Source organism: Glandiceps talaboti, chromosome 19 (assembly GCF_964340395.1).
Source record: "Glandiceps talaboti chromosome 19, keGlaTala1.1, whole genome shotgun sequence".
Classification (NCBI taxonomy): domain Eukaryota; kingdom Metazoa; phylum Hemichordata; class Enteropneusta; family Spengelidae; genus Glandiceps; species Glandiceps talaboti.
Genome location: NC_135567.1, coordinates 17,245,686 through 17,272,805, shown reverse-complemented (window position 1 = coordinate 17,272,805; position 27,120 = coordinate 17,245,686). Strand labels below are relative to the sequence as shown.

The window sequence follows — 27,120 nt, the reverse complement described above, 5'->3', positions numbered from 1 at the left end:
ACCATTTGCCAAATTACGACTCCGCTGACATAAAGTTTACTGATGCCGCAAAACTGCTATAAATCTGTCCTACAAATCATTCCTCTCTATCGAATGTTCCACCTCCATTCCCTAAGTTAATGTGCGCATGAGCAAGTGACCTTTTTAAAATGAGGTCATACTATTTTTCATAATCTAGATTACAAACAAAAAAATATTTCACATCACGCTGTCAATTACTGTAGAACATTAGAAAACTGTAAATATTGGATCAAAATCGTTGACATTCTGCCGAGATATTAAATCACAAGCCCATGGCACTTTGACCTCATTTCGCTTTTGACGCGCCCATATGAGAAATGGCATTCTATTGGTCCATTTCTAAATCGGGAATACTAGAAATGTAAATAAGATAAAAAATATATATACAAGTTTGATTTCAAAGCAACTGCATTCGATAATTAAAACTTGAAGCAATCAATTGTATGTGCTTCCATGAAACAAATTTGCACGCCATCTAATTCTACGAATTATCGTTGATTGCTAACCCTTATTGAAATTAGGTTGCCATTTTATGTCCAATCACAGGTGGTTTTACATATTGCACACATTTCAATACGTGTGAGACGAGAAGATTATCATGGCTGCCTCAGGTTGGTTGTAAAATCATTATTTTGTTAATTGAACTTGGTGATTTTGAATACTTTATAGAATTAATGGATATTTTAAAGCTACAGGTTGTCGTCTGATGAATATTTGCTTGTTATTTTATTGATTTCGTCCGAAAAAATGAAAAAAAAAAGGTCGATGCGACACGAAACATTGACAACATTACCCATTCAAATGGATCATTCACACGAATGTATGTGTAATTTCGTACAAATCCGTCTAGTTTTCGTGTTACTTTGTATTTTTTGTAAGTAGTTTGTTGAGATGTCACCATTACGCAGTGATTCTTTGCTGTGCGGTGAAAGTGGACTGAATAATGTCAGGTCAAAGGTCAACTTGCGCCTTGCACTAGCTGGGAATACTGAACCAGTACAATGGGGGTCAGTAACTAAATATAGACCGCAAATAATTGGAGTTCGGACTCAATACAAAATATTTAGCATACTTTTACCCATCTAACAATGTAGCAAATGAAAAGAAATCTTTATCTGGTGAAAATTAAAAATGCATTAAATCATAATATCTGTAAATTGTAATGTGTTCAGTGTCTGACAAATCAAAATTACTACCCACATGTCCAGAAGGTCAGGTGTACTGAATTGTGGGTCAATCTGTTGACAAAAACTGAAGTGTTTAGTCGAAAATTTCTGGTAAAATTTAAAGTTGTGTTTGGAACAAAAGTAACATTGAAATTTGAACTGTGGTTTACAAACACAGATGAATTTTCATTTGAAAACTACTACTTTGGACTAACGTTATAACTGAGACAGTAACAATATTAAAATCCAAAATTGACAAAACTATCATATTTCTGTATAATTTCAGTCATTCTGTAAATTTAGAAATCACACCTTGAAATGTACTCATTACACATGGGGTCAGAGTAGTTATACACCTAAAATCTATGTAAAAATAAAAAATTCTGCGCTAAAAATTATTAGTTGAAATAATTTTATAACTTATGTAATACTAATAAAAACATTAAAAATAAAAAATTGACGAAACTATTATGTCTCGGTGTTAATTTCAGTCAATCTGTAAATTCAGAAATCACACCTTGAAAAGTCATTACATATGGGGTTAAGACTTCTTAATGCACCTAAAATCTGTGTAAAAAATTATGACTTGAACTAGCTTACTAATTGACAAAGGAAGATATTGTAATCAGAAAGTGACATTTTCACAAAACTATAATATTTCTGTGTAATTTTAGTCATTCTGTAAATTTAGAAATCACAGCTTGAAATATAGTCATTCCACATGGGTCAGAGCCAGACTTGGTATGCACCTAAAATCTATGTAACGATTACGACTTGAACTAGCTTCATAATTGAGATAATAATAATATCGAAATAATTTTTTTTTTTAAACTGTCATGTTTCTATGTCAATTTCAGTCATTCTGTAAATTTAGAAATCACAGCTTGAAATTTAGTCATTCCACATGGGTCAGAGCCAGACTTGGTATGCACCTAAAATCTATGTAAAGATTACAACTTGAACTAGCTTCATAATTGAGGTAATAATGATATTGAAATATTTTTTTTTATAAAACTATCATGTTTCTATGTTAGTTTCAGTCATTCTGTAAATTTAGAAATCACAGCTTGAAATTTAGTCATTCTACATGAGGTCAGTCTACTTATTGCACATGGGGTCAGAGTCTACTTCTTACTTGTCAGATTTTTATCAGATTGTTATATGTAAAGTTGACATTTGTGATTTGCCTTGGGAGGTGTTTATCAGTTTATGCAGAGATTAGGTCATCCTGGGGTCATCCAGGGGTCATCCAGGGGTCAGGCTAGGTCACGATAAGCTTGGGATATCGATAACGGCCAGTAGACGACATACCACACACTTTCTTCACTTTTCAAGAATGTTTTTGATTTTTACAGTAATTCTGAAATAATTTGCATTTGTAATATTTCGGCAAGCTCACAAATTCTTCAGCTATGCAAAGGAGTGAGTGTCAGTCCAGTGTGATGTCAACTAATGCATATTGTGTTTTTGATAATAATAATGTATTTGTAGGAGGCAAAACAAATTGTTTGTTTCTGATAGCTTGGCCACTGTGGCAAGGTTTTTTAAATTGTTTTTATTTGTGAAAACTATTGCTTTGACCCAAAACCTAACGAAATGTTGGTCAGAATACCCCTTTTGTGATAGTTTGATAAAATATGGCCAGGCATTGACAGTTTGATGAAATATGGCCAGGTGTTGACAGTTTGATGAAATATGGCCAGGTATTACTGGGGAAAGAAAACAGACTTGCGTACCTGAAGGTCAAGAAGACAAAGAATTTGTTTTCTTTTTGTTTTGAATATTTAAAAAATGTTTAGGGTCAGCAGCTTAAACTACAAGTCAGGTTATCGGAAAACATTAAAAACAATTATTTTGCTCAATAGAAGACCATGGTATGGTATTGTTTTGTTCCCACAATACAAAACTGATGGTACAGATTTTGAATAAGACTACTTATTTGTGAGAATGAATGTTCATCGACTATGGGTTCATAGTTAAGAAAACTTCTACTCACAGAATCAAAAATTTCTTTGAAGCAAAGCCCAAATTTTCAAAGTTTCGTCAGCAGCGTCAGAGGTGTATTAGTACTAGTACCAACACCAGTCCACTGTCATCAGTCCAGATACCGTAAAAGTATTAATTTCAATTTTTCTGTGTGTTTTTTTACAGGTGAAAATCCGTTACATTCCCGTGTGTATGACACCTTGAAAGTAGATGACAGTGAATTCAACTACTACAACCTAGGCAAGCTCAATGATGATAGATATGGTAAGTTATATGTGGTGTCAGTTGCTATGACAGCGTTTTTGCCAGGACACACGATTGCGAGATTTGCGCATTTATAGACAAGATCGCCCCTATAAAAAATACCCATTGCCCGCGAGATCACGCACTAGATTTTCCAAGTAAAAAGTACCAGACGTTAGGCAAAAGACAAGAAAATTAGAATAGGGAACTTGCAATCCAGACTGAGCATGCTCAGATGCAAAGGACTATGGGATTATCTGTGATTATTGTAATGCCTAATCTGGAGCTACTGATAAAATTAACCTCACACAATGGTCAGTGTAACTATGAATTGATTATTTGTGGTTACAAACAATGTATCAACACTGTGTACAATACTAATTGATTAGTATTTATTATTACATTTCCCATGATGCAACATTCAACATGGCGGGTTTGTAAGTTCCCTATTTACATTAGATAATGCAGGAATTGGGAACTTGCAAACCCGCCATGTTGAATGTTGCATCATGGGAAATGTGATAATAAATACTAATCAATTAGCATTGTAAACAATATTGTTACATTGTTAATAACCAGGTATGATCAATTCATAGTCACCCTGATCTTTGTGGGAGGTTAATTTTATCAGTAGCTCCAGATTAGGTATTACGATAACCACAGATAATCCCATAGTCCTTTTCATCTGAGCATGCTCAGTCTGGATCGCAAGTTCCCTATTGGCTACTGGCTAGTAGACTAGCCAGACTTGGTCATTTCAACAATTTGTTCACAATTAAATATCAGGGGGTGAAAGATTACACTGTAATCAGAGATAAACCTCATTGCTAGTTGGTAGCACAGCTTGAGACAAGATAACTTGAAAGGCTGGTTAAACTTAGTGATGAAACATTTGAGAGGAAATGAAAAGCACAGAGTGTAATGATTTTGACTCTCATCTGCAATGCTTATCGGTGTTCAATGTGATTTGGTAAAAAGTAGCCTGCTGTGTTTGTTGTGTCTATGTTATTGTCATCAGTCTTGAGTTGAAATATGTCTATCTTTGTGTCAAATATGTAATGTCCCATGAGTGAAACACCAAGCCGTCATCATTTTATCTGTCAATCTTGAGTTGAAATATGTCTATCTTTGTGTCAAATATGTAATGTCCCATGAGTTTTGAAACACCAAGCCATACGTTTTGAAACACCAAGCCGTCATCATTTTAGCTATAATTGTGACTTTCATCTTGACAGATCACCTACCATATTCCATCCGTGTCCTGCTGGAGTCTGCCGTCAGAAACTGTGACAACTTTCATGTTAAAGAACAGGACGTAGAAAATATTATAAACTGGAAAGATAATCAGGAAAAAGATGTAGAAATTCCATTTAAACCAGCTAGAGTTATCCTGCAGGATTTTACGTAAGTATTCCATTTAAATACATATATACATGTGTATGTAAGTATGTAAACTTATGTACATACGTATGTACTTACGTACGTATGTACTTACATACATACATACATACATACATACATACATACATACATACATACATACATACATACATACATACATACATACATACATACATACATACATACATACATACATACATACATACAGACAGACAGACAGACAGACAGACAGACAGACAGACAGACAGACAAAAAAAAAAACAGTCATCCTGCAGGACTTTACGTAAGTATCCATTTAAATACATACATATGTACGTACTTATGTACAAACAGACATTTAAAACTCAGACAGACAGATAGACAGACAAAACAAAAAAACAGCTAGAGTCATCCTGCAGAACTTTATGTTGGTATACAAGTGTAGTTTACTATTTATCACCTAGAACGTTCTATTTTATTACAGGGGTGTTCCAGCAGTGGTTGACTTTGCTGCCATGCGTGATGCAGTAAAAAGATTAGGAGGTGACCCTCAGAAAATCAACCCTGTGGTCCCTGCCGATCTAGTAATAGATCATTCTGTCCAGGTCGATGTTTCTAGGAGGTATGTCAGTTTGCCAAAACTGTGTCGTTGATTTTCACAAACTTAACAAATAATCTTTCCAATTCGAATTATTCTGTTTTCCTAATCGAGAAGGTAGATAAGAACTTGTAGATGGTGAAAAACAAACACATACTTTCTTGATATTTCAACATTTTACCATCTACTGTTAAATAGCGAAAAAACAACTGCCTACGTTCTCAATCAGTTACTGTTTTATCAGCTGCTTCTATAATACTCTGTTGACTTGGAAGTAAAGAGTGCGTTTCTGTCTACTTTTTGTCATGTTTTGAGGCCTTCAACATACTCCACAAATTAGCTACAACCCAGCTAATGTTGTACCTGGCAACCATGACAATGTATGTAGCAACCGTGACAATCTTAGCAACCATAATAAGTACCTGGCAACCATGACAATGTATGTAGCAACCATACCAAGTACATGTACTTAGCAACCATACCAAGTACCTGGCAACCATGACTGTAGTTGGCAACCATGACAATACTTAGCCACCATACCATGTATTTGGTAACATAAAAGTACTTGGCAACCTTGACAATTTGCTTGGCAACCATGACGATGTTCATAGCAAGCAAATATGACTGCACCTGTCAACCATGACAATGTCCTTGGCAACCATACCGTATATTTGGTAACCATGACAATGTCAAGAGCAACTGCATAACTTGGGTGTCATGCTGTATGCCGGCATGAGTGTCCAAAAATTAAGAATTCAAGAAGATGAACGTACCAAACAACCATCACCATACACATAGGCACTCGAATCAATTTGTTTGATTTTTAAACAAAAATGTATATTAAAAGAAGTTCATATCGGGAATATGGCTTGCTTTACCTTCATACCTTCTCTTACAGCCCTTTTCCGTAGAGTGAGTCAGCGCTATTGACTAAACTATCAAGATTAGTGAGCCTGATCACAAGGTTTCATGTTGAGGTAGACACCATGAAAATAACACACCAACCTCACTTACAATGTGCGGGCTTTGTATTTAGTTACTGGTATAAACAGTAACAGCATGTACACTACTACACATGGTGTAATCTGTTGTAGTTCAAACAAAATCCATGGTCAGCGCAGTGTAAGTGATGTATGTATGTTATTTTTATGGTGTCTATCTTAACATGAAACCTTGTGATCAGGCTATGTGATCTTGATAGTTCATTTAATAGCTTTGACTTGCTCAATGGAAAAGGGTTGTATTTACTGTACATTTTTTTTTTAAATCACACAAATTGATTTGAGTGCTGGTGGCCATACATATAGCAACTGACACTGAACTAATAGCAATAGTATACCTAGTAACTTTCATTGTGGTGATATAGGGTGGGGTGGGTGATTAACCAGTGTTGTAATTGTCACACAACAAAAAACACAATGATGTCTTTCTGTTGGCAGAATGGAAAAGATGAACAAAAACATGTTGGAACTTGAATTTTATAAATGACTTCTATTGTGTAAAAATAATCCCATTATGAAAGTGGTCAAAAACTATCTCTGAAATATGCATAAAACTATTTCTGAAATATACATAAAACTATCTCCAATTCTAATTGTATTGGCAGTGTGCCCTCTAATGATAGTCAAATTTTGTTGTTGTGAGTCAAAATGAGAAAAACTGGTATTTCTTATAAGTCACCATATAGTAAGAGATAGGAGAACAGTAAATTTTGGTGTGTCACTAGAAATTGTGTGCGTCAGTGGCGCGTCAAATTGGCTTAGAGGGCACACTCACCACATAGTAAGAGATAGTGGAACACCAAATTTTGGTGCCTCACTAGAATTTATGTGTATAAGTGGCATGTCAAATTGGCTTAGAGGGCACACTGACCCCATAGTAAGAGATAGGGGAACACTAAATGTTGGTGCATCACTAGAAATTGTCTCAGGTTGGCTTAGCGGGCGCACTGAAGTATGGGTTTACCAGTTTTAAAGCTGGTGTGAGAATTTACTCTTCCATTTTTCCATGTAATGCTCTAGTCTGGATACCAACGTGATCTCTAAACCATGTGGTCTCTAAGATCTAAAAGATTCAATGTAGATAACACTAGACTAGTTAGTACTGCCTTAACACAAGCACCTTTTGTATTTTGCTTTACTGGAACAATTTTGATATTTTTATTAATATTTTCATCTGTCTATTTGTAAACTGCATCTAACAATCCAATGTATAACTAATTGCTACCCTTTAATACTAATATAAATTAACAAAAATTTAATTGAGATTTCTTTGCCTGTACTATCAATGTACTACTGGCTACTTGCCGTTCCTTAGGCTTGCTGCTAGACCCCATGGGCTATTCTACTCACTGTGACGGTGACGTTCCCCCGCAAGCTTGAATGCACCTTCCAGAAGAAGGCAAGGTCTAGCAGCTAGACTAGTTGTTCCCCTTCCACGCCTAGTATTTCACTGTATGCAACCTATCCAACTTACCCAGTTTTCATCGGCATGTGCCAAATCTGTTGGTTAACTTGTTGACAATGTGCTGAAACAAAGCATGAGCACAAGAAAGTGCAAAAAGGAATTGAAGCAACATCTAGAGTGGACAAAAGCACAAATGTAAAGTAAAATATTGTTAAGGTAATGATGCTAGTGATCAAAATTTATGTCACACTAGACTCCAAAATCATGGTTCTGTTCAGTGGTGCCTAAAAAGGTCAATCCACTGAATGTTTGGGTCTTTGGTTTGTTCGTTAAAGTGTTCAGATTTGGTGATTGTGTTATGTCAGTGGTAAGGAATTCAAAGTAACTAAACTCCTCTGACTTCTATGGCTCCAGAGTATCTAGGAGAATGCTTCATAAGTGAATGGTACGAGATGGCTGCACCGAAAGATTGACCCACAACATGACCTCTAGTAACTATAGCAACTCCTAGCAAAGGTTGCTATAGTTACAAGATGGCTGCACCGAGAGATTTTCAAACAAAAATGATATTTAAACATGTATAGCATGATTTCTGTCAAATATAGACAGAGTTGATGAAAATGAAAATTTAAGAATATTTTTTTGTCCAGTGAGAAACTGTCAAGTCCATTGACAGTTTCCATCTTATGTTTGAATAATACTGAGCATTTTCCAGACTCAAGGTGTGGCAGAAGTCAGAGGAGTCTGGGTAACCTAGATTAGTGTAACACAAGCTTGATGTCCAAACACTCCATCAAATTCAAAAGAACCAAATGTGTTGAAATGGAGTATCATGGACTCTGGCTGGTGTGGTACAACTTGTCCACTGTTCAGCAAAAAAATCTGATCTGTACAAACATTGTACAGTAATAGATAAGTACATTTATAGATCGAGTCAAAGGTAGAAGGTCGAATGGGACAAATATGGTCAGAATTTGATACCTGGGACAGAAAAACACAACTGAAGTTCTAGATATAACTAAAAATATTGTGATCAAGATTTAATACCTAAAGAATTAAAAAATAAATCCGATTTAATTTTTTTTCTTCAATGAGAAAACTTTATACCCCGGAAATTAAACAAATAAATGAAAAAAAAAATGATTATTTCACTTTACATATCAAATTATAAAACTACAGCTGTTCATATACATTACATAATAATGATATTACATCACATGCTATCCTTACCCGTACCCTCCTCCCCCTACCCCCACCCCCTGCTTTAATTTTCATATATTTATAAATGTAAGATAAATCTTAATACAGAGTTTCATTGTAATTGAAAGAATTGATGTGCATAAAATATCACCTATGGAGTCACCAGGACATAATTATTTCGGTATCCCAAAATATGAAAAATAATTCCATATCCATAAATAATAGTTTGCATTATCTTTAAATGTATAATCCTATTACCCTTTTAATTTTTATTCGAACTCTTGTTTTGCAAATATTACATGCTAACAAAAGTGTGCAAAGTAATGTAAACTTTCCTTCCCTTCTTTCTTAAAGTGGCTATATGGATGAGGAGGATTTGATATTTATTTTGGATTTTTAATTTATAAAACAATGTTATCATGGCTTCCTACTTGAAAATTCAACGTGAAACAACATATGCTAAGTCTGGGTTTGTGACTCCATACATTGTAAAAGACTGATATATGCGTAAAATATTTGTTGTTGTTGTTGTTGTTGTTGTAGTAGTACATGTATGTACAATGAAAAACTTTTTTACTCGTTTTTTTAGCATTTTGCAATGTATTGAGTTACAAACAAAGACTTGGCATACGTTGCTTCACATTGATTTTCCAAGTAGGATGCCATGGTAAAATTGTTTTAAAAATTAAAAATCCAAAATAACTATCCAATCCTCATCCATACATTTTGTTTGGCCACTGTAACTAGTCTCTTGCACAATTTTAACAAATGCATTTTGTGTGTATATTTATTTACTAATTATAGATGAAATTACAGTAGTATTTGTTAGGGTGGAAGTAGATAAATTGCCTGAAGTGGCTTTGCAGTGTTCGGACTATCAAGCATTGCATAACTAAACATTTGCTGAATTAGCATTGATTTAGGACATAAAAATGGGAATGATGAAGCCACGTAATGTTTTGGAAACAATGTCAATGTAAACAACTCACAGTTGTCCATCTGTACAGTTGTTTGCTTGTTGTTTTCATAAAGTTTAGTTGCATATACCATAGTTATTTATATGCATTGTCGACATGTCAGATAGTCATTGTAGTTTGCAAACAGCATCATTGTAAACACTTTACAGTTGTCCATCTGTACTGTTGTTTACATGTAGTTTATATATAAAAAAACCAAGTTCAGTTCACCAAAAAATAAGTTCATAAGTTCTTTATGCATTTCTTTATATTAGCATATAGTTGTTTGTGCATACATATAGACATTGACGTAGTTACACACACACTAAACAGTTTTGCTGTATAATTATATCTACCAGGCATGTATGGTTTTTCTAACAGTGTCCATGTATGCAGTGTATATTTCCAATATGTACAAGTGCATACATGTAGATTAATGGCTGTTTCTGCAGTGCTGTGTATGTCATTGCATTTCAGTTTATACTACTGAGCAATACTAGGGCAATGTGAAGCTATTAAAAGGTTGCCACTGATTGGATAAGGCAGTGTGAAGCTATTACAATGTTGCCACTGATTGGATAGGGGCAATGTGAAGCTATTAAAAGGTTGCCACTGATTGGATGGGGGCAGTGTGAAGCTATTACAAGGTTGCCACTGATTGGATGGGGGCAGTGTGAAGCTATTACAAGGTTGCCACTGATTGGAAAACATGCATATATACTTTACCACCAGTGTGCCCTCTATTGATAGCAAAATTTTGTTGTTCTGGGCTAAAATGATAAAAACTGGCATTTCTTGTGAGTCACCACATAGTAAGAGATAGGGGAACATCAAATTTTGGTGTCATTAGAAATTGTGTGTGTTAGTGACGTGTCAAATTGGCTAAGTGGGCAAACTGTTTATCGTTCATTAACAATACAGCCAACAGATGTACTAGTCTTGTTGCCTTTGCTTTCTAACCAATCAGAATAGACCTTATAAAGGGCTTCACATTATCTAACCAATCAGAATGGACCTTATAAAGGACTTCACATTATCTAACCAATCAGAATGAACCTTATAAAGGGCTTCACTTTATCTAACCAATCAGAATGAACCTTATAAAGGGCTTCACACTATCTAGCAATACTATAAGCTAGCAAATGCTACTATACAGATTTTGTTGCATCACAGCGATATACCTAAGCTACTCAAATACAATTCATGTTTCGTTATCAGTCTTTTATGATAATAATCAAAACCGAAGACATCTCATATCCGTATATTTCCATCATTTTACCTTTATAATTCCAAATCTCCCATTATGAATATATAATTTTCATCCAAGTTATGTTTTGGCTGGCACTATAGACCTCATTGGATAATGTTAAAATGCTTATTGTAATTCTATATTGTGTGTTTATCTTTCCGAGTGACATTTTTCACTTATCTTTACAAGCCCTGTAAGATGTCAAACTCTCATATATGTAACTTGTTAGTTCCATTTTTCATCTCTCCACATACGATATTGTGTAACTTTTATTTGTATACATGAACCTTGTTAAACATCTTTTTCATCTCTCCTTATATATCCAATATGATATCAAATTTGAAAGCCACATTTCTCATCTCTCCTTATATGCCCAACACCAATCAATATAAAACTGTCAAAACTTGAAGTCATGTTTCTCGTCTCTCTTCCTCATACACCCTACCCAATATGAAAGTTTCAAACTCCCTCTGTATGTAAATGTAAATCGTGTTTGGAATCTTTCCTTATTTGCCCAATACAATATCAAACTTTATTGAAACTTGTAAATCACGTTTCTCGTCTCTCGTTATACACCATACCCTATAAGAAACTTTCAAACTTTGTTTCTGTTACAGTATATGTAACTTGATAAGTCATGTTTCTCGTTTCTCCTTATACACCGTACCCGATAGGAAACTTTCAAACTTCGTTTATGTTACAGTATTATGTAACGTGTAAAACACGTTTTTTCGTCTCTCCTCAGGAAATTTCACGCTCCCTTATGTAACTTGTAAAGTAATGTTTTTCGTCTCTCGTTTTAGGCCATATAGGATATTGCCAAACGCCCCTAACCCAGGTGGTGGTGGTATACGTGGCAAAGCCGCATCGAAGAAAGATGCTCGTAAATGTTCTGCGTGTTTACACTCAGGGTTACCACTTTTAGACCAGATTTGTCCCTTTCACCAACTTCCAACTGATTGGTTAGTTCATCTTATACTTAGTTTGTTTGTTTGTTTTCCTCAACTCCTTCTGACCACATCAGCTAGGTAGAATTACGTGTTGTAAAATTGATATCAACTGAGGGTCTATAATAGCAAGCTTTTATTCGCCATGTCGGGGGGGGGGGGGGGGGGGGGGGGGATTTTTCAGTAAAATTTTTGTGCTCTTGAAGTGAAAGTGTTTTTCCTAAGGGTGAATGTAAGTTTCCTTGTGTTCTCCTTAAAACGTACGTTGAATAGCATCTACTGCAAATAGTTACAGGAAAGCATTGTAGAGTATGTGGACGTTAGCCTGGGTAGCGTGATTGGCTGTGTATCTGTCACATGTTTGAAGTGTTCAAGGTTTGAGTACTTGCCCCAGCCAGCTTTTCTCCCTCTTGACTACATTTGGTGATAATGATGGCCAACGTCCACCATACAGCAGTATATTCAGATTGCTTAAATCGATAATTCACCATTTTGAAAATGCTTTTCAGCTTTTCTCCTTAACTACATTTGGTGATAAGTATGGCCATTGTCCACCAACCCTACCATAATACATTCAGATTCATTAAATCAACATGTCACCATTAAGAAAAACACAGTCTTTGTGTTGGTTTTGTAGTGTTTTATTTGCATGGTGTTTTGTTTGTTATTTGGCACAAATTCTTATTTGGGATTTTTAATTCTTTTCACTGAGATGACAAAAATAAGATCACCACGTGATTAGAATCAACTTGGAAGTTGAGTTGTACGATGAAAACATGTCTAACATAATGGCCATATGGATGAGGATTGGGTAGTAATTTGGGATTTTTAATTTATAAAACAATTTCATCGTGGCTTCCTACTTGAAAAATCAAGTCCCATTTTGTAACTCAAGAAATTGCAAAAGAGTAATAAACATGCACAAATGTTTATTATTGTACGTAATAACATACTTTTTACATATTGTTTAGCTTTTTGCAATGTATTTTGTTAAAAATACAGACTTGGTCTATGTTGTTTCACATTTATTTTTCAAGTAGGAAGCAAGAATAAATTGTTTGTAAATTAAAAATCCAAAATAAATACCCAATCCTCATCCATATGGCCACTTTAAAATCACTCTGGGGAAATAGTAAATCAATCTAAGTTTAGGTTTCACTATGCGACCATTACAGCAAAATGCCAGGCATGGTAGGTAGCCGATTGTACACTTTGCGATTTCTTTTTGACATACGTTTTACTGTTGTTTATTCTTTTGTGAGCGCTCGTTACATACATCTGACACAACACCATAGGTTTTCTCGTACCAAATCTCATACTTATGAGTGGCCAATCAGAATCCGTCTTACAATATATAAACTCAACGTATGAAATTGAAAGAAAGAGAACCACCAAACAAATAACGATAACATCGTTGTCTGTGCTCTGTGCTCATGCTCTTTTTGAACAGAACGCTCTGAAGAACTGTACCTGTATGTATTATGATAACTCCCTGTGAGAGAGCGTGAATTTTTCTAAGTTTGTAAATATTTCATGCTCTTTTATGTGAAATTATTTCTTGGACATTTTATAACTTTATGTGAAATTATTTCTTGGACATTTTATAACTTTATGTGAAATTATTTCTTGGACATTTTATAACTTTATGTGAAATTATTTCTTGGACATTTTATAACTTTATGTGAAATTATTTCTTGGACATTTTATAACTTTGTATGAAATTATTTGTTGCATAATTCCTGACTTTTATGTGAAATTATTTCCTCACAGTTCTGATGCCTTAGAAAAGAATCAAGAATTGGAATTCCAGAGAAACCAGGAAAGGTTTCGGTTCTTAAAGGTATGCTAGTGTTTCTTATCAAGTTATCCACTAGTCTCGGTCACCCAGACACTCACCGCTTGGGGCTCTGCCTACTTAAGTGGATCATTCAGTGATTACAAATATAAACAACACCACACTCTGCCGACAAGCAGGCACTGTGTACACACTTGTCAGATAGTCATATTAGTTTGCAAACAGCATTGTAAAACTCTACAGTTGTCCATCTGTACTGTTGTTTACATGTAGTTTATATATACATATATTAGCATATAAAAAAAAACAAGTTCAGTACACACAAAAAATAAGTTCACAAGTTCTTTATGCATTTCTTTATATTAGCAATTCTCCAATTGAACTTTCCGTTTGATCAAAGAGAGAAAGAAAGAATTCCAAATTTAAACTTGAACACATTGTCTGTATTTTTATTTTCAGTGGGGTGCTAAAGCATTCAAGAATATGTTGATAGTTCCCCCAGGATCTGGTATAGTTCACCAAGTCAATTTAGAATACCTAGGACGTGTTGTGTTCAACCAGGATGGTGTGCTGTACCCCGACAGTTTAGTAGGAACAGATTCACACACTACCATGATAAATGGACTTGGTATTGTAGGATGGGGTGAGTGTTACCACATTTCCCATAATGCACAATTCAATATGGTGATGCATTCCCACAATGCACCATTCAATATGGGGATATATTTCCCCGTAATGCACCATTGAATATGGTGATGTATTTCCCATAATGCACCATTCAATATCGTAATGTATTTCCCACAATGCACCATTCAATATGGTGATATATTTCCCATAATGCACCCATCACTATCGTGATGCATTTCCCATAATGCACCATTCAATATGGTGATATATTTCCCATAATACACCATTCAGTAGCGTGGGTTTGCATTTTTCCTCACATCAGTCTTACTTCTACAGGCCAGGTTTGGGTTCTAAAGTGTATATATTTCTGATTCTTCTATTTTGTTTGTATATAGGTGTTGGTGGTATTGAGGCTGAAGCGGTAATGTTAGGTCAGGCGATTAGTATGGTTTTACCTAAAGTTGTCGGCTATAAACTTACTGGACAACCTAGTGATCTGGTGACATCAACTGATGTTGTACTGACTATTACAAAGGTAAGTAATATTTAATACAAAGATCATAAGTGCGCACAGGATAGATTAATTTGTGACCACAACCGACTGCCTAGTACCTCACAATGATATTGTAGATAGCACCCTCTGCGGGGAGAATGCGCATAATACATTTATATGGAACATGCATGCGTAGTCACTGCGCCGCAATGCATCCTTGGGTAAAACCACCACAAAAACTTCTCTTAGTATATAGCACGTGCATGCATACTACTCATTATAGCTGTGTGCTAACACCAGACTAGCACAAACACCTCACCAGCATATGTTTACTTTAATAGCAAATGGAAGGGTTAATACCTGTAGGCCAGCCCTGCATTAACACTGGCTAGCTGTGTGCTAACACCAGACTAGCACTAACACCTCACCAGCATGTGTTTACTTAGCAAATGGAAGGGTTAATACCTGTAGGCCAGCCCTGCATCAACACTGGCTAGCTGTGTGCTAACACCAGACTAGCACTAGTACACCTCACCAGCTTGTGTTAGTATCTATAATTGTCACTGAAGCTTTCCACTATTCTTTCATTACAGCATCTCCGTCAGATTGGTGTTGTTGGTAAATTTGTTGAATTCTTTGGACCTGGAGTGTGTGCTCTCTCCATTGCTGATAGGGCTACTATTGCCAATATGTGCCCTGAATATGGTGCTACTGTGGGATTCTTCCCAGCTGATGAAACGACAATGGGGTACTTGAAACGGACAGGTGAGACAGTGGGGTGCTTGAAACAGACGGGTGAGACAGTGGGGTGCTTTAAACAGACGGGTGAGACAGTGGGGTGCTTGAAACAGACTGGTGAGACCAGATGGGTGAAACAGTGGGGTGCTTGAAACAAATGGGTGAGACAGTGACAGTGGGGTGCTTGAAACTGACAGATGAGACAGTGGGGTTCTTGGAACAGATGGGTGAGACAGTGACAGTGGGGTGCTTGAAATGGACTGTGACTGGGTGACTGGAAGTATGTCATACAGTTGAGGGAGATGGCACCAGCGGTAAGGGGGGGGGATATGTGTCTCTTGCCCTGAATACAGTGCTATTAAGATTACAGTACTACAGTTGCACCTATTATCAATCCAATAAATCATACTTTTCAATCTGTCAACAGGTCGTGATGATGCCAAGATCAAATACATTGAAGCATACCTCAAGGCTAACAAGATGTTTAGAGATTTTAGCAATAGTGAACAAGACCCTAACTTTTCTGAGGTAAGTCTTTTGTTTTCAATATGGAACTAAGATCAGTCCAACTATAGAGTGGTGTGCATACTGTTAAAAGCCAAGTCTTGAGGAAGGTTGTAGGACTTAATCTAAGCACTCTAGTAACCTGTGTTAGTAGTCCAAACCATCCACTGACAAAGTACCGATATCTGACATACAGTCTGTTGACTAGCTTTTAGAACTTAATGTGAGCACTCTAGTAACCTGAGTGTGTGGACCAAACAATCCACTGACAAAGTACCGATATCTGACATACAATCTGTTGACTAGGTGGTACAACTTAATCTAAGCACTCTGGTAACCTGTGTTAGTTAGTGGTCCAAACCATCCACTGACAAAGTACCGATATCTGACATACAGTCTGTTGACTAGCTTTCACAACTTTATCTGAGCACTCTAGTAACCTGAGTGTGTGTACCAAAATGTCTACATGACAATGTATCTCTGCCAGTATCTGACATACGTGTCTGTTGACTAGGTTTTATAACTTAATCTGAGCACTGTAGTACGGTAACCTGTGTGAGTGGACCAAAACGTCTATATGACAAAGTACTGGTGACTGATCTGAAGTCTGTTTGTGTTGTAGGTTGTTGAACTTGATCTGTGCACTGTTGTAACATGTGTTAGTGGACCAAAACGTCCACATGACAAAGTACCAGTCACTGATATGAAGTCTGTTTGTGTTGTAGGTTGTTGAACTTGATCTGAGCACTGTTGTAACATGTGTTAGTGGACCAAAACGTCCACATGACAAAGTACCAGTGACTGATATGAAGTCTGTTTGTGTTGTAGGTTGTTGAACTTGATCTGAGCACTGTTGTAACATGTGTTAGTGGACCAAAACGTCCACATGACAAAGTACCAGTGACTGATATGAAGTCTGTTTGTGTTGTAGGTTGTTGAACTTGATCTGAGCACTGTTGTAACATGTGTTAGTGGACCAAAACGTCCACATGACAAAGTACCAGTGACTGATATGAAGTCTGTTTGTGTTGTAGGTTGTTGAACTTGATCTGAGCACTGTTGTAACATGTGTTAGTGGACCAAAACGTCCACATGACAAAGTACCAGTGACTGATATGAAGTCTGTTTGTGTTGTAGGTTGTTGAACTTGATCTGAGCACTGTTGTAACATGTGTTAGTGGACCAAAACGTCCACATGACAAAGTACCAGTGACTGATATGAAGAATGATTTCCAGCAATGTCTTGACAGCAAAGTTGGATTTAAAGGATTTCACATTGACCCAGCTAAGCAGTCTGATAAAATACCATTTGTATTTGAAGGCCAGGAATATGTCATGTCACATGGTTCAGTCGTTATTGCTGCTATTACTAGCTGTACTAATACTAGTAATCCTTCTGTTATGCTGGGAGCAGGTTAGTTCATATTCTGTCTGTTTGTCTGTCTGTCTGTCTGTCTGTCTGTCTGTCTGTCTGTCATCTTGCTGTCTGTATTTCGTCTAGTTGACTGGCTGGATGGCTGTCTGTTTGGCTGACTGGCTTCTGTATGTCTGTCTGTCTGTCTGTCTGCCTCGTGTGGCTGGCTGACTGGCTGGTTGTCTGGTTGTCTCTGTCTGTCTGTCTGTCTGTCTGGCTAGCTGTCTGTCTGTCTGTCTGTCTGGCTGTCTGTGTCCGGCTAGCTATCTGAGGCTGCTTGGCTGTCTGTCGGGATGGCTGTCTTTAGCTGGCTCGATATATCTGTGTCTGCCTGGCTGGCTGGCTGGCTGGCTAGCTGTCTGTTTCTGTCTGGCTGGATGTCTGTGTGTTGCTGGATGGCCTGCTGGCTGTTTGGCTGACTCTGGCTGGCTGATTTTCTGTTTCTGTGTCTGTATGTCACTGTCTGCATTAGTGTATTATTTATGTATGTTGTATATATATATATTATATGTGTGTGTGTTTGTACAAGTGTGTTGTGTGTGTGTGTGTGTGTGTGTGTGTGTGTGTGTGTGTGTGTGTACACATGTATATATATGTACATAAATGCCTTTCAAATGTGTAAGATCATGAATGATTCAGCTGTATATAGGTATTGACAGCATACACTATCTACTGTCCGTCGTCCTAAGTGATATGTTGTATTGTATTTTATCTATGTGTAGGTTTACTAGCAAAGAAAGCAGTAGAAGCTGGTCTAACAGTGCCAACCTATGTCAAGACAAGTTTGTCACCTGGTAGTGGTGTTGTCACCTACTATTTACAGGAGAGTGGTGTCACTGAATATCTACAGAAACTAGGGTGAGTACTCACTTGTACTGTGTATGGGACTATGTAGGTAGACAGATGTACAAACAAATACACATATGTACATATATACGTACATGTACATATGTAAATATGTACACAAACACATACATACATACATACATACATACATACATACACACACGCACACACACACACACACACACACACACACACACACACACACACATACATACATACATACATACATACATACATACATACATACATACATACATACATACATACATACATACATACATACATACATGAACACATAATGAAGTATATTGTTTAGTACTGATATTTAACTCTGCTTTTTTTGTATACACTAGATTTGATATAGTTGGGTATGGTTGTATGACATGTATTGGTAACAGTGGTCCACTACCAGAGCCTGTATCTGAAGCAATTGAAAAGGTTAGTACTTGTCCATGGTTATCCCCCCCCCCCCACCCAGGAGGCTTCTACATTGGGCTCCATCCATCCATCTGCTCATACCACTTTTCACTGAATGATGGCCATAAATGTAGTGAACAGTCATGATTTACCACATAACTCAAAAAACATTAATACACAAAGACTACATTCAAGTGTCTACCCCCATATTGCAAGGTTTAAACTTTTCTTTTGAGACATTGACCTTTGGCCTTGACTCTGATCTTCAGGTTCAGTTATCGAAATTCAGCAATCTCCTGCATTATCATACACTTTGTAGTATTTTTTTGTTTTAAACTTTGTCGCCATTCAGTCACATTAAAGTAAAGTATTTGAGGGGGGTGGGGGACTGTGTCTTCTATGAAGACTTGTTAAATTCATATTCCATTAAATCAGGTTCTAATTTACATATCTACTAAAATAAGTTGAACATCCAAAGAAACTTTACCAATGAATATAATAATAAATGTGTCAACTGTCATACACCTTTTGACTTCTACTTGTGGTTGAAAATACTGATACAATTTTTTGTCTTTTCGTTTTCAGGGTGACTTGGTAGCCTGCGGTGTGCTCTCTGGTAATCGTAATTTTGAAGGGCGTATTCATCCCCTGACACGGGCTAACTATCTGGCATCGCCGTTGTTAGTTATCGCGTACGCCTTAGCTGGCACAGTCTCGATTGACTTTGAAACGCAGCCTCTTGGTAAGTATAAGAATTCATTATCGAAACTTCACGTTACTTACACAGAGACATACTAACTTGGATGTAAGGGAACACATGTAATTGACCTTTTCCAAGGCATAATGACCCACCTTCAAAGTTAGGTTTTTGACAAATTTGTTCTCATTTTCGCCAGAGATGGTTCATAAGTGTCTGATGTTGGCTGGAATTTCCAGCCACGAACTATCGCTGGTTCATAGGTCTCTGTGGTTGGCTGGAATTTCAAGCCACAAACCAGAGATGGTTCATAGGTCTCTGTGGTTGGCTGGAATTTCCAGCCACAGACCTTAAAAATCACCCATATTATGCACAAAGTGGTGAAGAAAAATAGCCTATTTCCATTTTTGTGTGCATATAATGACCATGAAATTGACCATTTGGAATGGAATGGTCAATGTATTTTGGACTCAGTTAATGTACACATTCTTGTAATGAGAGACATACACATAATGAAGGAACGTACACAAAGATATTCACTCAGACATGAACATGTACACACATACAGTGACTTACTCTAAGACAGTCATACATGCAGATTAGCTATGAGACATGAAAAAACACACACACACATGACACTTAGTCAAGCTCTGAGACACAAACACACATGAACACACACACATACATGCAGATTAGCTCTGAGACATGAAAAAACAAACACACACACACACGAAGACACTTATAGTCTAGCTCTGAAACATGGACACACATATACACAAAGACATTCAAACTTCGAAGACAGACACACGCACGTGTGCACACTTACACACACATGATACTGTCATATTAACACATGCCAGGTGTGCTTAGAATTATCAGTGATACAGTTACCTAAGGATGCACAGGCAGATAGGGAAAATGGCACAGCCATTCCAACAGCCCCCAGTCTATATACACACACAGTCCCATGCAATTTATCATGATAAAAATAATCATACAATATTTTCTTTCTATTTTCCATTCAGGTCAAACTCCTGATGGTAAAGATGTTTTCCTCCGGGATGTTTGGCCAACCAGGCAGGAGATTCAAGAAATTGAAAAACAGTTTGTAATTCCAGCTATGTTTAAAGAAGTGTATTCTAAAATAGAGGTAAGTTTGTCTTCCATGAAAGAAAGGGAATGGTGAGCAGGGATGGTGAAGGGTCAAAGGTCAACAGTTGAGGGCGCTCTGTAGAACTAACTCATGAATAATTAATAAGGTAGTTGGTCATAGTAAAGGTGGTTAATTAACACCAACAAAAGTTAAAATTGATTTAGAAAAAAAAACCAGCATCATCACTTTATTACATGGCACCTTTTAGGGAAAAGATATTTTTAAAGAGCAAAAAAAAAAGAAACAAACAAAAAACAAATTTTTGTAAAGAAAGGAAGAACATAAATAATAAATAAAATAAACTATTTGTAAACAAATATGGCCAATTTCAAGCCCCTGTGCATAAAGGGGCCATAAAACTGTTCTTATCAAACCATGGTGTGTAATACAATTCTCTACTGTTCCAATATGCTGAACCAAGTGTTATTAATTCAATTCATTTGTTTACTTTCCCTGTTTGTAACAGGTTCTGTTTGTTAATGGTCTGATGTCGGCAGTTGTAGTTACATTCTTGTCATCATCTCATCCATTTCGTATTTTCAAATTTGTTCCTTTTTTTTTTTTGATAGAAAGGAGAAGGTAATCCACGCTGGAATAAACTAGATGCACCAGATACGCTACTTTATCCATGGGATGAAAAGTCTACCTACATTAAGTCACCACCGTTTTTTGAGACAATGGTAAGTTGTTCAGAAAATGTAGAAAGTGTTCAAGACCCTGATAAGTTAATAAGATAACATTGCTAGTTTTCAAGACCCTGGTAAGGTAATAAGATAACATTGCTAGTCTTCAAGACCCTGTTAAATTAATAAGATAACTAGTTTTCAAGACCCTGGTAGGTTAATAGGGTAACATTTATACTCTTCAAGACCAAGATAGGTTAATAGGGTTATATTGATAGTCTTTTCAAAACCCTGATAAGGTAACAAAAATACAAGGAAAGTTTTCAAGACCCTGATAAGTTAATACCATAATATGGTACCTCAGTTAACGTCTTCACCATTCTTTGAGACTATGGGAAGGTAATAGCTAGTGAGATATTAACTCATTTCATTTTCTACCAACAGACTAAAGATGTTTCACCCGTATGTGGTGTGAGTGACGCCCGTGTACTGCTGTACCTTGGTGACTCAGTAACTACAGACCATATTTCACCAGCTGGTAGCATATCACGTACCAGTCCTGCTGCACGATTCCTCGCTGCTAGAGGGTAGGTATTTTTTACTTTTCACCTTTCTGCAAGTGCCTTAGGTATGATATGTATGTCTGACTGTCTTCCTGTTCCATTATATACCCACCTGACTCAGTCTCCTTGCTGCCTATGTGACTCTGACTGTACCTACTTTAAGTCTGTCTGCCCGACTGACTCCTTGTCAGCATGTCCTTCTGCCTCCCTGTCCAAATGTGAGTGCCAGCGTGTCTGTGTGTGCCAACCTTCCTCCCTGTCTGTGTGTGTCAACCTGTCTGTCTGTGTGTGCCTACCTGCCTCCCAGTCCAACTATGTGTGCCAACCTGTCTGTCTGTGTGTGCCTACCTGCCTCCCAGTCCACCTATGTGTGCCAACCTGTCTGACTTTGTGTGCCTACCTGCCTCCCTGTCCAACTATGTGTGTCAACCTGTCCGTCTGTGTGTGCTTACCTGCCTCCCAGTCCAACTATGTGTGTCAACCTGTCCGTCTGTGTGCCTACCTGTCTAGATTGTGTGTGCATAACAGTGTCTATCTGTTTGTCTGTCTTGTATATTTATCTGACTGTCTGTACATGTATGTTAATAAATAAATCAGAAATCACACGACCGATAGTCTATATTTTATCAGATCAGTAGAGGCCTTGAAATGCGTACTAGTAAGTTTGATCATGGTTATTTTTACAGTTTAACTCCTCGTGATTTCAACTCATATGGTAGTCGTCGTGGACACGATTCTGTGATGGCTAGAGGTACCTTTGCTAACATCAGATTACTCAATAAATTCATTGGTAAAGCTGCACCTAAGACAATACATGTACCATCAGGTGATAAGGTAGGTGGAAAATGTTATATGAGTTAGGGTTTATACTGGTTTATACCGGATTATACTGGTTTATACCGGCTCATCGTGGTTTCCTACCTCAAAGTATTCTCAACGATCCAGTTACTGCATACTGAACAAAACTGGTTTACACTGGTTTAAACCGATTTACAAGTTGGTTTATATTGGCCCATGATGCTTTCCTACATCGAAGTATTCTCAACAATCCAGTTACTACTTACTAAACAAAACCAAAGAATGGCCCCCTTAAGGTGTATTATTACTTTAGTTTAGTGGACAACTTTATTCCAATGTACACTGGTTTTTACCAGTTTACACTGGTTTATATTGGCTCATGATGGTTTCCTACGTCAAAGTATTCCCAATGAGCCAGTTACTACATACCGAACAAAAAACCAAAGAAGGTTTATCCGCAAGGTTTACTACACAAGTTTAATGGACAGCTTTATTCGCATTCGTACTGGTTTATACCAGCTCATACTGGTTTATACTGGTTCATATGTTTCACCATATTTTATACCTGCTCATACTGGTTCTTTACTGATGAATGTATACTGTTTCATACAATTTCATATTGGTTCAAACTGGTTTAAACCACCTCATACTGGTTTACACACTGGTTTAAACCAGTTTATACCAGTTCATAATTGTTTATGCAGGTTAATACACATTCATTGAATCATCAACCTGTCTACATCAAAAAATTTAATCTTTTGAAAATCATTCAAATGGTCATACAATGTATATCTAAATATACTCAATACATTTTATTTCATTGTATTTTTGTTTGTGATCACCAGATGGATGTGTTTGATGCTAGTGAACGTTACCGTGACGAAAAGATACCATTAATAGTAATTGCTGGAAAAGATTACGGATCAGGGTCATCTAGAGATTGGGCTGCTAAAGGACCATTCTTACAGGTACAACAATTATGTATTTCTTTGTTTGGCCAAGGAAATAGGAGTGACATAAGGGGCCTTGTCAGAAGGAAATAAGAGTGACATAAGGGGTCTTGTCAGAAGGAAATAGGAGTGACATAAGGGCCTACATAGTAGTTGTAGGTTACCATAGTAACAGTAGATGCTGGTTACAGTAGTAACTAACTTAAAGTAGATTTTGTTTACCATAGTAACTTAGTAGGTATGGGTTACTGACAGACTTCTATTCATTTGTGAATTCATTTTTTTTCACCAGGGCATCAAAGCAGTAATAGCTGAAACCTATGAACGTATTCACCGTAGTAACTTAGTTGGTATGGGGATTATACCACTGCAATTCCAGGAAGGTGAAACAGCTGATAGTCTTGGACTGACTGGTAAAGAATTGTATAATATTGCAATACCAGAAGATATTAAAACCAAACAAGTTATTGATGTCAAGGTGAGTATAGAGAACAAACCTTTCTCTCTCTCTCTCTCTCTCTCTCTCTCTCTCTCTCTCTCTCTCTCTCTCTCTCTCTCTCTCTCTCTCTCTCTCTCTCTCTCTCTCTCTCTCTCTCTCTCTCTCTCTCTCTCTCTCTCTCTCTCTCTCTCTCTCTCTCTCTCTCTCTCTCTCTCTCTCTCTCTCTCTCTCTCTCTCTCTCTCTCTCTCTCTCTCTCTCTCTCTCTCTCTCTCTCTCTCTCTCTGTCTGTCTGTCTGTCTGTCTGTCTGTCTGTCTGTCTGTCTGTCTCTCTCTCTCTGTCTGTCTGTCTGTCTGTCTCTCTCTCTGTCTGTCTGTCTCTCTATCTCTCTCTTTCTCTCTCTCAATATGTAACCATTTCATTCTGTGATTTGTTGCAGACTGACAACAATCGTAGTTTCAAGGCCATCGTGCGATTTGACACAGATGTAGAACTTGAGTACTTCAGACACGGCGGTATTCTCAACTACATGATTCGTAGTATGCTGGAAAATTAAAGACGTACTACCATTACCATCAAATCATATACTGCCAATCAGGAATCTATTTTAAAACAAAAGAAATGAACTCTTAGCCATAGGGGGCGCTATTTGTGAAAGTTGTACAACTGCAGCCATGTATGTTAGAACAAGTGTACAAATTGTTATTTGAATTTAATTTGAAGGATCAAAGTTATTAATTTTGTCAAAAAAACTTGCATGAGCATATAAAGGGGGGCACATTAATTGAATTATTTTAGTAATTCTAAAACAAAATATTTGGTAGATTTAAAATAGAGGGCACCAGTACCTGAATATTTGTTGTACCAAAATAGAATCAGGAATAAAATTGATAATTTTCAGAAAACAAAAGTTAGAGGATATGTGGACAGAGAGGGCGCTATTTGAGTTGACTGCAACTGTTGAACAAAGGAAAAAATCCGTCTAATCTACTATGAAGTAGTATGAATGCAAGAACATGACATTCAAAAACAACACCAGGAAATAGAGACATTTTCATAAATTATGGGTTCTAGACAGTCATTTCATGATTTTATATCACCTACAATTGTGATTTCACAGAAATATCTCAACTTGATCTTGCGCATTTATAGGGTATCTTTGCTATGTACTATTGCATCATGGAAGTCAGCAGAAATAATGTATTGAATGGGTGATGTTTCCATGGTTACGCATTGCACACACAAGTAATTTTAGGTGATGTAACATCATGAAATGACTCTCCAGAATCCATAGTGTATGAAAATATGTCTATTTCCGGGAATGGTGTTCCAGGGCGAGGGATTAAGAATACATCTTGGACAAGGAAAAGCAGTTGTGTGAATGAAATGTACAACAAATTCCTGCTAAACAAAAAATATCTTACCTAATCCTTGTGAGACCACTGATTTGATAACACCTGGGACTGAATATTGGGCCTTTAAGGCAGCAAAGTGATACCTAATTTAAGTTACCATAGCAACTATTTGAATAGTACACAATACAGCACTCTGTGGTGAGATTTAAAATTTAATATTCTGTGTTTCTGTATTTTTTATTTTGATGAAGGTAGGTTGATGACTCAAATACAAGATACAGAGAATTAAAAAGACTGACTTCTCGTATATAATAAAGTGTGTTTTTGTCTACTTTGTTCTACAACTGCTGACATCGAAGCATTGATGAACGGAACAAATGAATTGTATTAATAAACTTGGCACAGTTTAAATAGCAGAGACTTGTATTACATTTCATGGTTTGAAGAGAACAGTTTTATGGCCTCTTTATGTGTACATAAAATGTCAGGGAAACTGGAAGTTTGTTTGTGAACGTAAACTATTATGTAAATAGGCCTTAAAACTTCATATCAATTTCTGAAATGTAATACAAGTCTCTCTAGTGCCAACATGTACCAAGTGTTATGAATCCTATTCAGTTGTTTACTTTCCCTATTCGTAACAGGTGTCATTCGTCATTGCTTCGACGTCAACAGTTAATTGTAGCCTCGAGGTGTGACTGTGTGTCTACAGAAAACCTGTACAGCCCATTTCAGCTTACTGTTCACTCACTTTTTGATAGTCACACAGAAACCAATAAGCATTTGGATATTCTACACTGCAATAGCAAGATTGTAATTTCTTGCTACATTTTATCTCGGTGAAATAAACCATACTGCAACTAACCACAGTCATCAATGGTTTGATGTCTGTATGGTGACACGTAGACTGTAAGATATGTCGTGACGTTTCGCCCTCACCGGCCTCCTCTCACAGGGGTTGGTCGATGTGTGATTTGAAAAGATCCCATATCCCATCAATCTTCATTAGCCAGTTTACGACACTGTTGAGATACATCGCTAGCCCGCAGAGAAGACAAGGGCGAGGAGGTATGACCACAGGGAGCACAGGAACTATTTTCCAAATAAATAAATAATTAAATAAAATAAGTATGAATGGGTAAATGAAATGCTAAATAGACAATACAGTTGTCAAAGTAGAATGTGACCTCCCCTAATCCCATTTTCTAAAATATGGCCCTCATCTGAGAGAACTGATATGTAACAAAGTGAACCCCTCCCCCCCCCCACCTTGTAATTACTGAAGGCTCCCTAATCAAGAGGTTTGCCCTGTGGTGGAGCGGTGTGATCACTAAACATGCATTCTGTGATAGATTCCAAATTGGTCAAATCCAAATAGTATTCCTGGTAATAACATTGAAATGAGGCACATGGACTGACCTAAGGGGAAAGTATTCCATGTTGCACATGTGTACCTTGCAAAAAACCTGCAGTTTTATTGCTTAAATTAATCTTACGGAGCTAATTTACAAAAATAAAACGTTGTTTTCACGTAAATAACAAGTGCCATAACAACAA

The 27,120-nt window shown here is 36.9% G+C and overlaps 2 protein-coding genes across 5 annotated transcripts in view; one reads left to right on the top strand and one right to left on the bottom strand.

The window, feature by feature from the left end:
- The window catches only part of LOC144450153 (solute carrier family 25 member 44-like), a 3,784-nt gene extending 3,674 nt beyond the window's left edge, over window positions 1-110 (bottom strand). For all 4 annotated transcript variants that reach the window (XM_078140723.1, XM_078140724.1, XM_078140725.1 and 1 more), the window contains exon 1: window positions 1-110. This exon is cut by the window's left edge. The gene's annotated coding sequence lies outside the window, so the exon portion shown is untranslated.
- Window positions 111-605: 495 nt separating this feature from the next.
- Window positions 606-25,856, top strand: LOC144449885 (cytoplasmic aconitate hydratase-like). Its single transcript, XM_078140431.1, has 21 exons — window positions 606-632; window positions 3,339-3,437; window positions 4,652-4,820; window positions 5,281-5,418; window positions 12,009-12,167; window positions 13,923-13,992; window positions 14,407-14,590; window positions 14,970-15,109; window positions 15,661-15,832; window positions 16,233-16,333; window positions 17,447-17,723; window positions 18,446-18,581; window positions 18,923-19,007; window positions 19,572-19,728; window positions 20,709-20,833; window positions 21,406-21,516; window positions 21,904-22,046; window positions 22,709-22,856; window positions 23,666-23,788; window positions 24,063-24,248; window positions 24,648-25,856. Exons 1-21 carry the CDS (start codon window positions 620-622, stop codon window positions 24,762-24,764), a joined length of 2,853 nt encoding a protein of 950 aa, XP_077996557.1. The 5' UTR covers window positions 606-619; the 3' UTR covers window positions 24,765-25,856.
- The last annotated feature ends 1,264 nt before the right edge of the window (window positions 25,857-27,120 follow it).

What these genes read in the sequence shown, in the direction of transcription:
- LOC144449885 (XM_078140431.1), top strand. An exon ending in TTCTGTTATGCTGGGAGCAG is followed by an intron (nt 17,724 to 18,445) that starts GTTAGTTCATAT and finishes ATCTATGTGTAG; the next exon opens with GTTTACTAGCAAAGAAAGCA. An exon ending in AAGTGTATTCTAAAATAGAG is followed by an intron (nt 20,834 to 21,405) that starts GTAAGTTTGTCT and finishes TTTTTTTGATAG; the next exon opens with AAAGGAGAAGGTAATCCACG.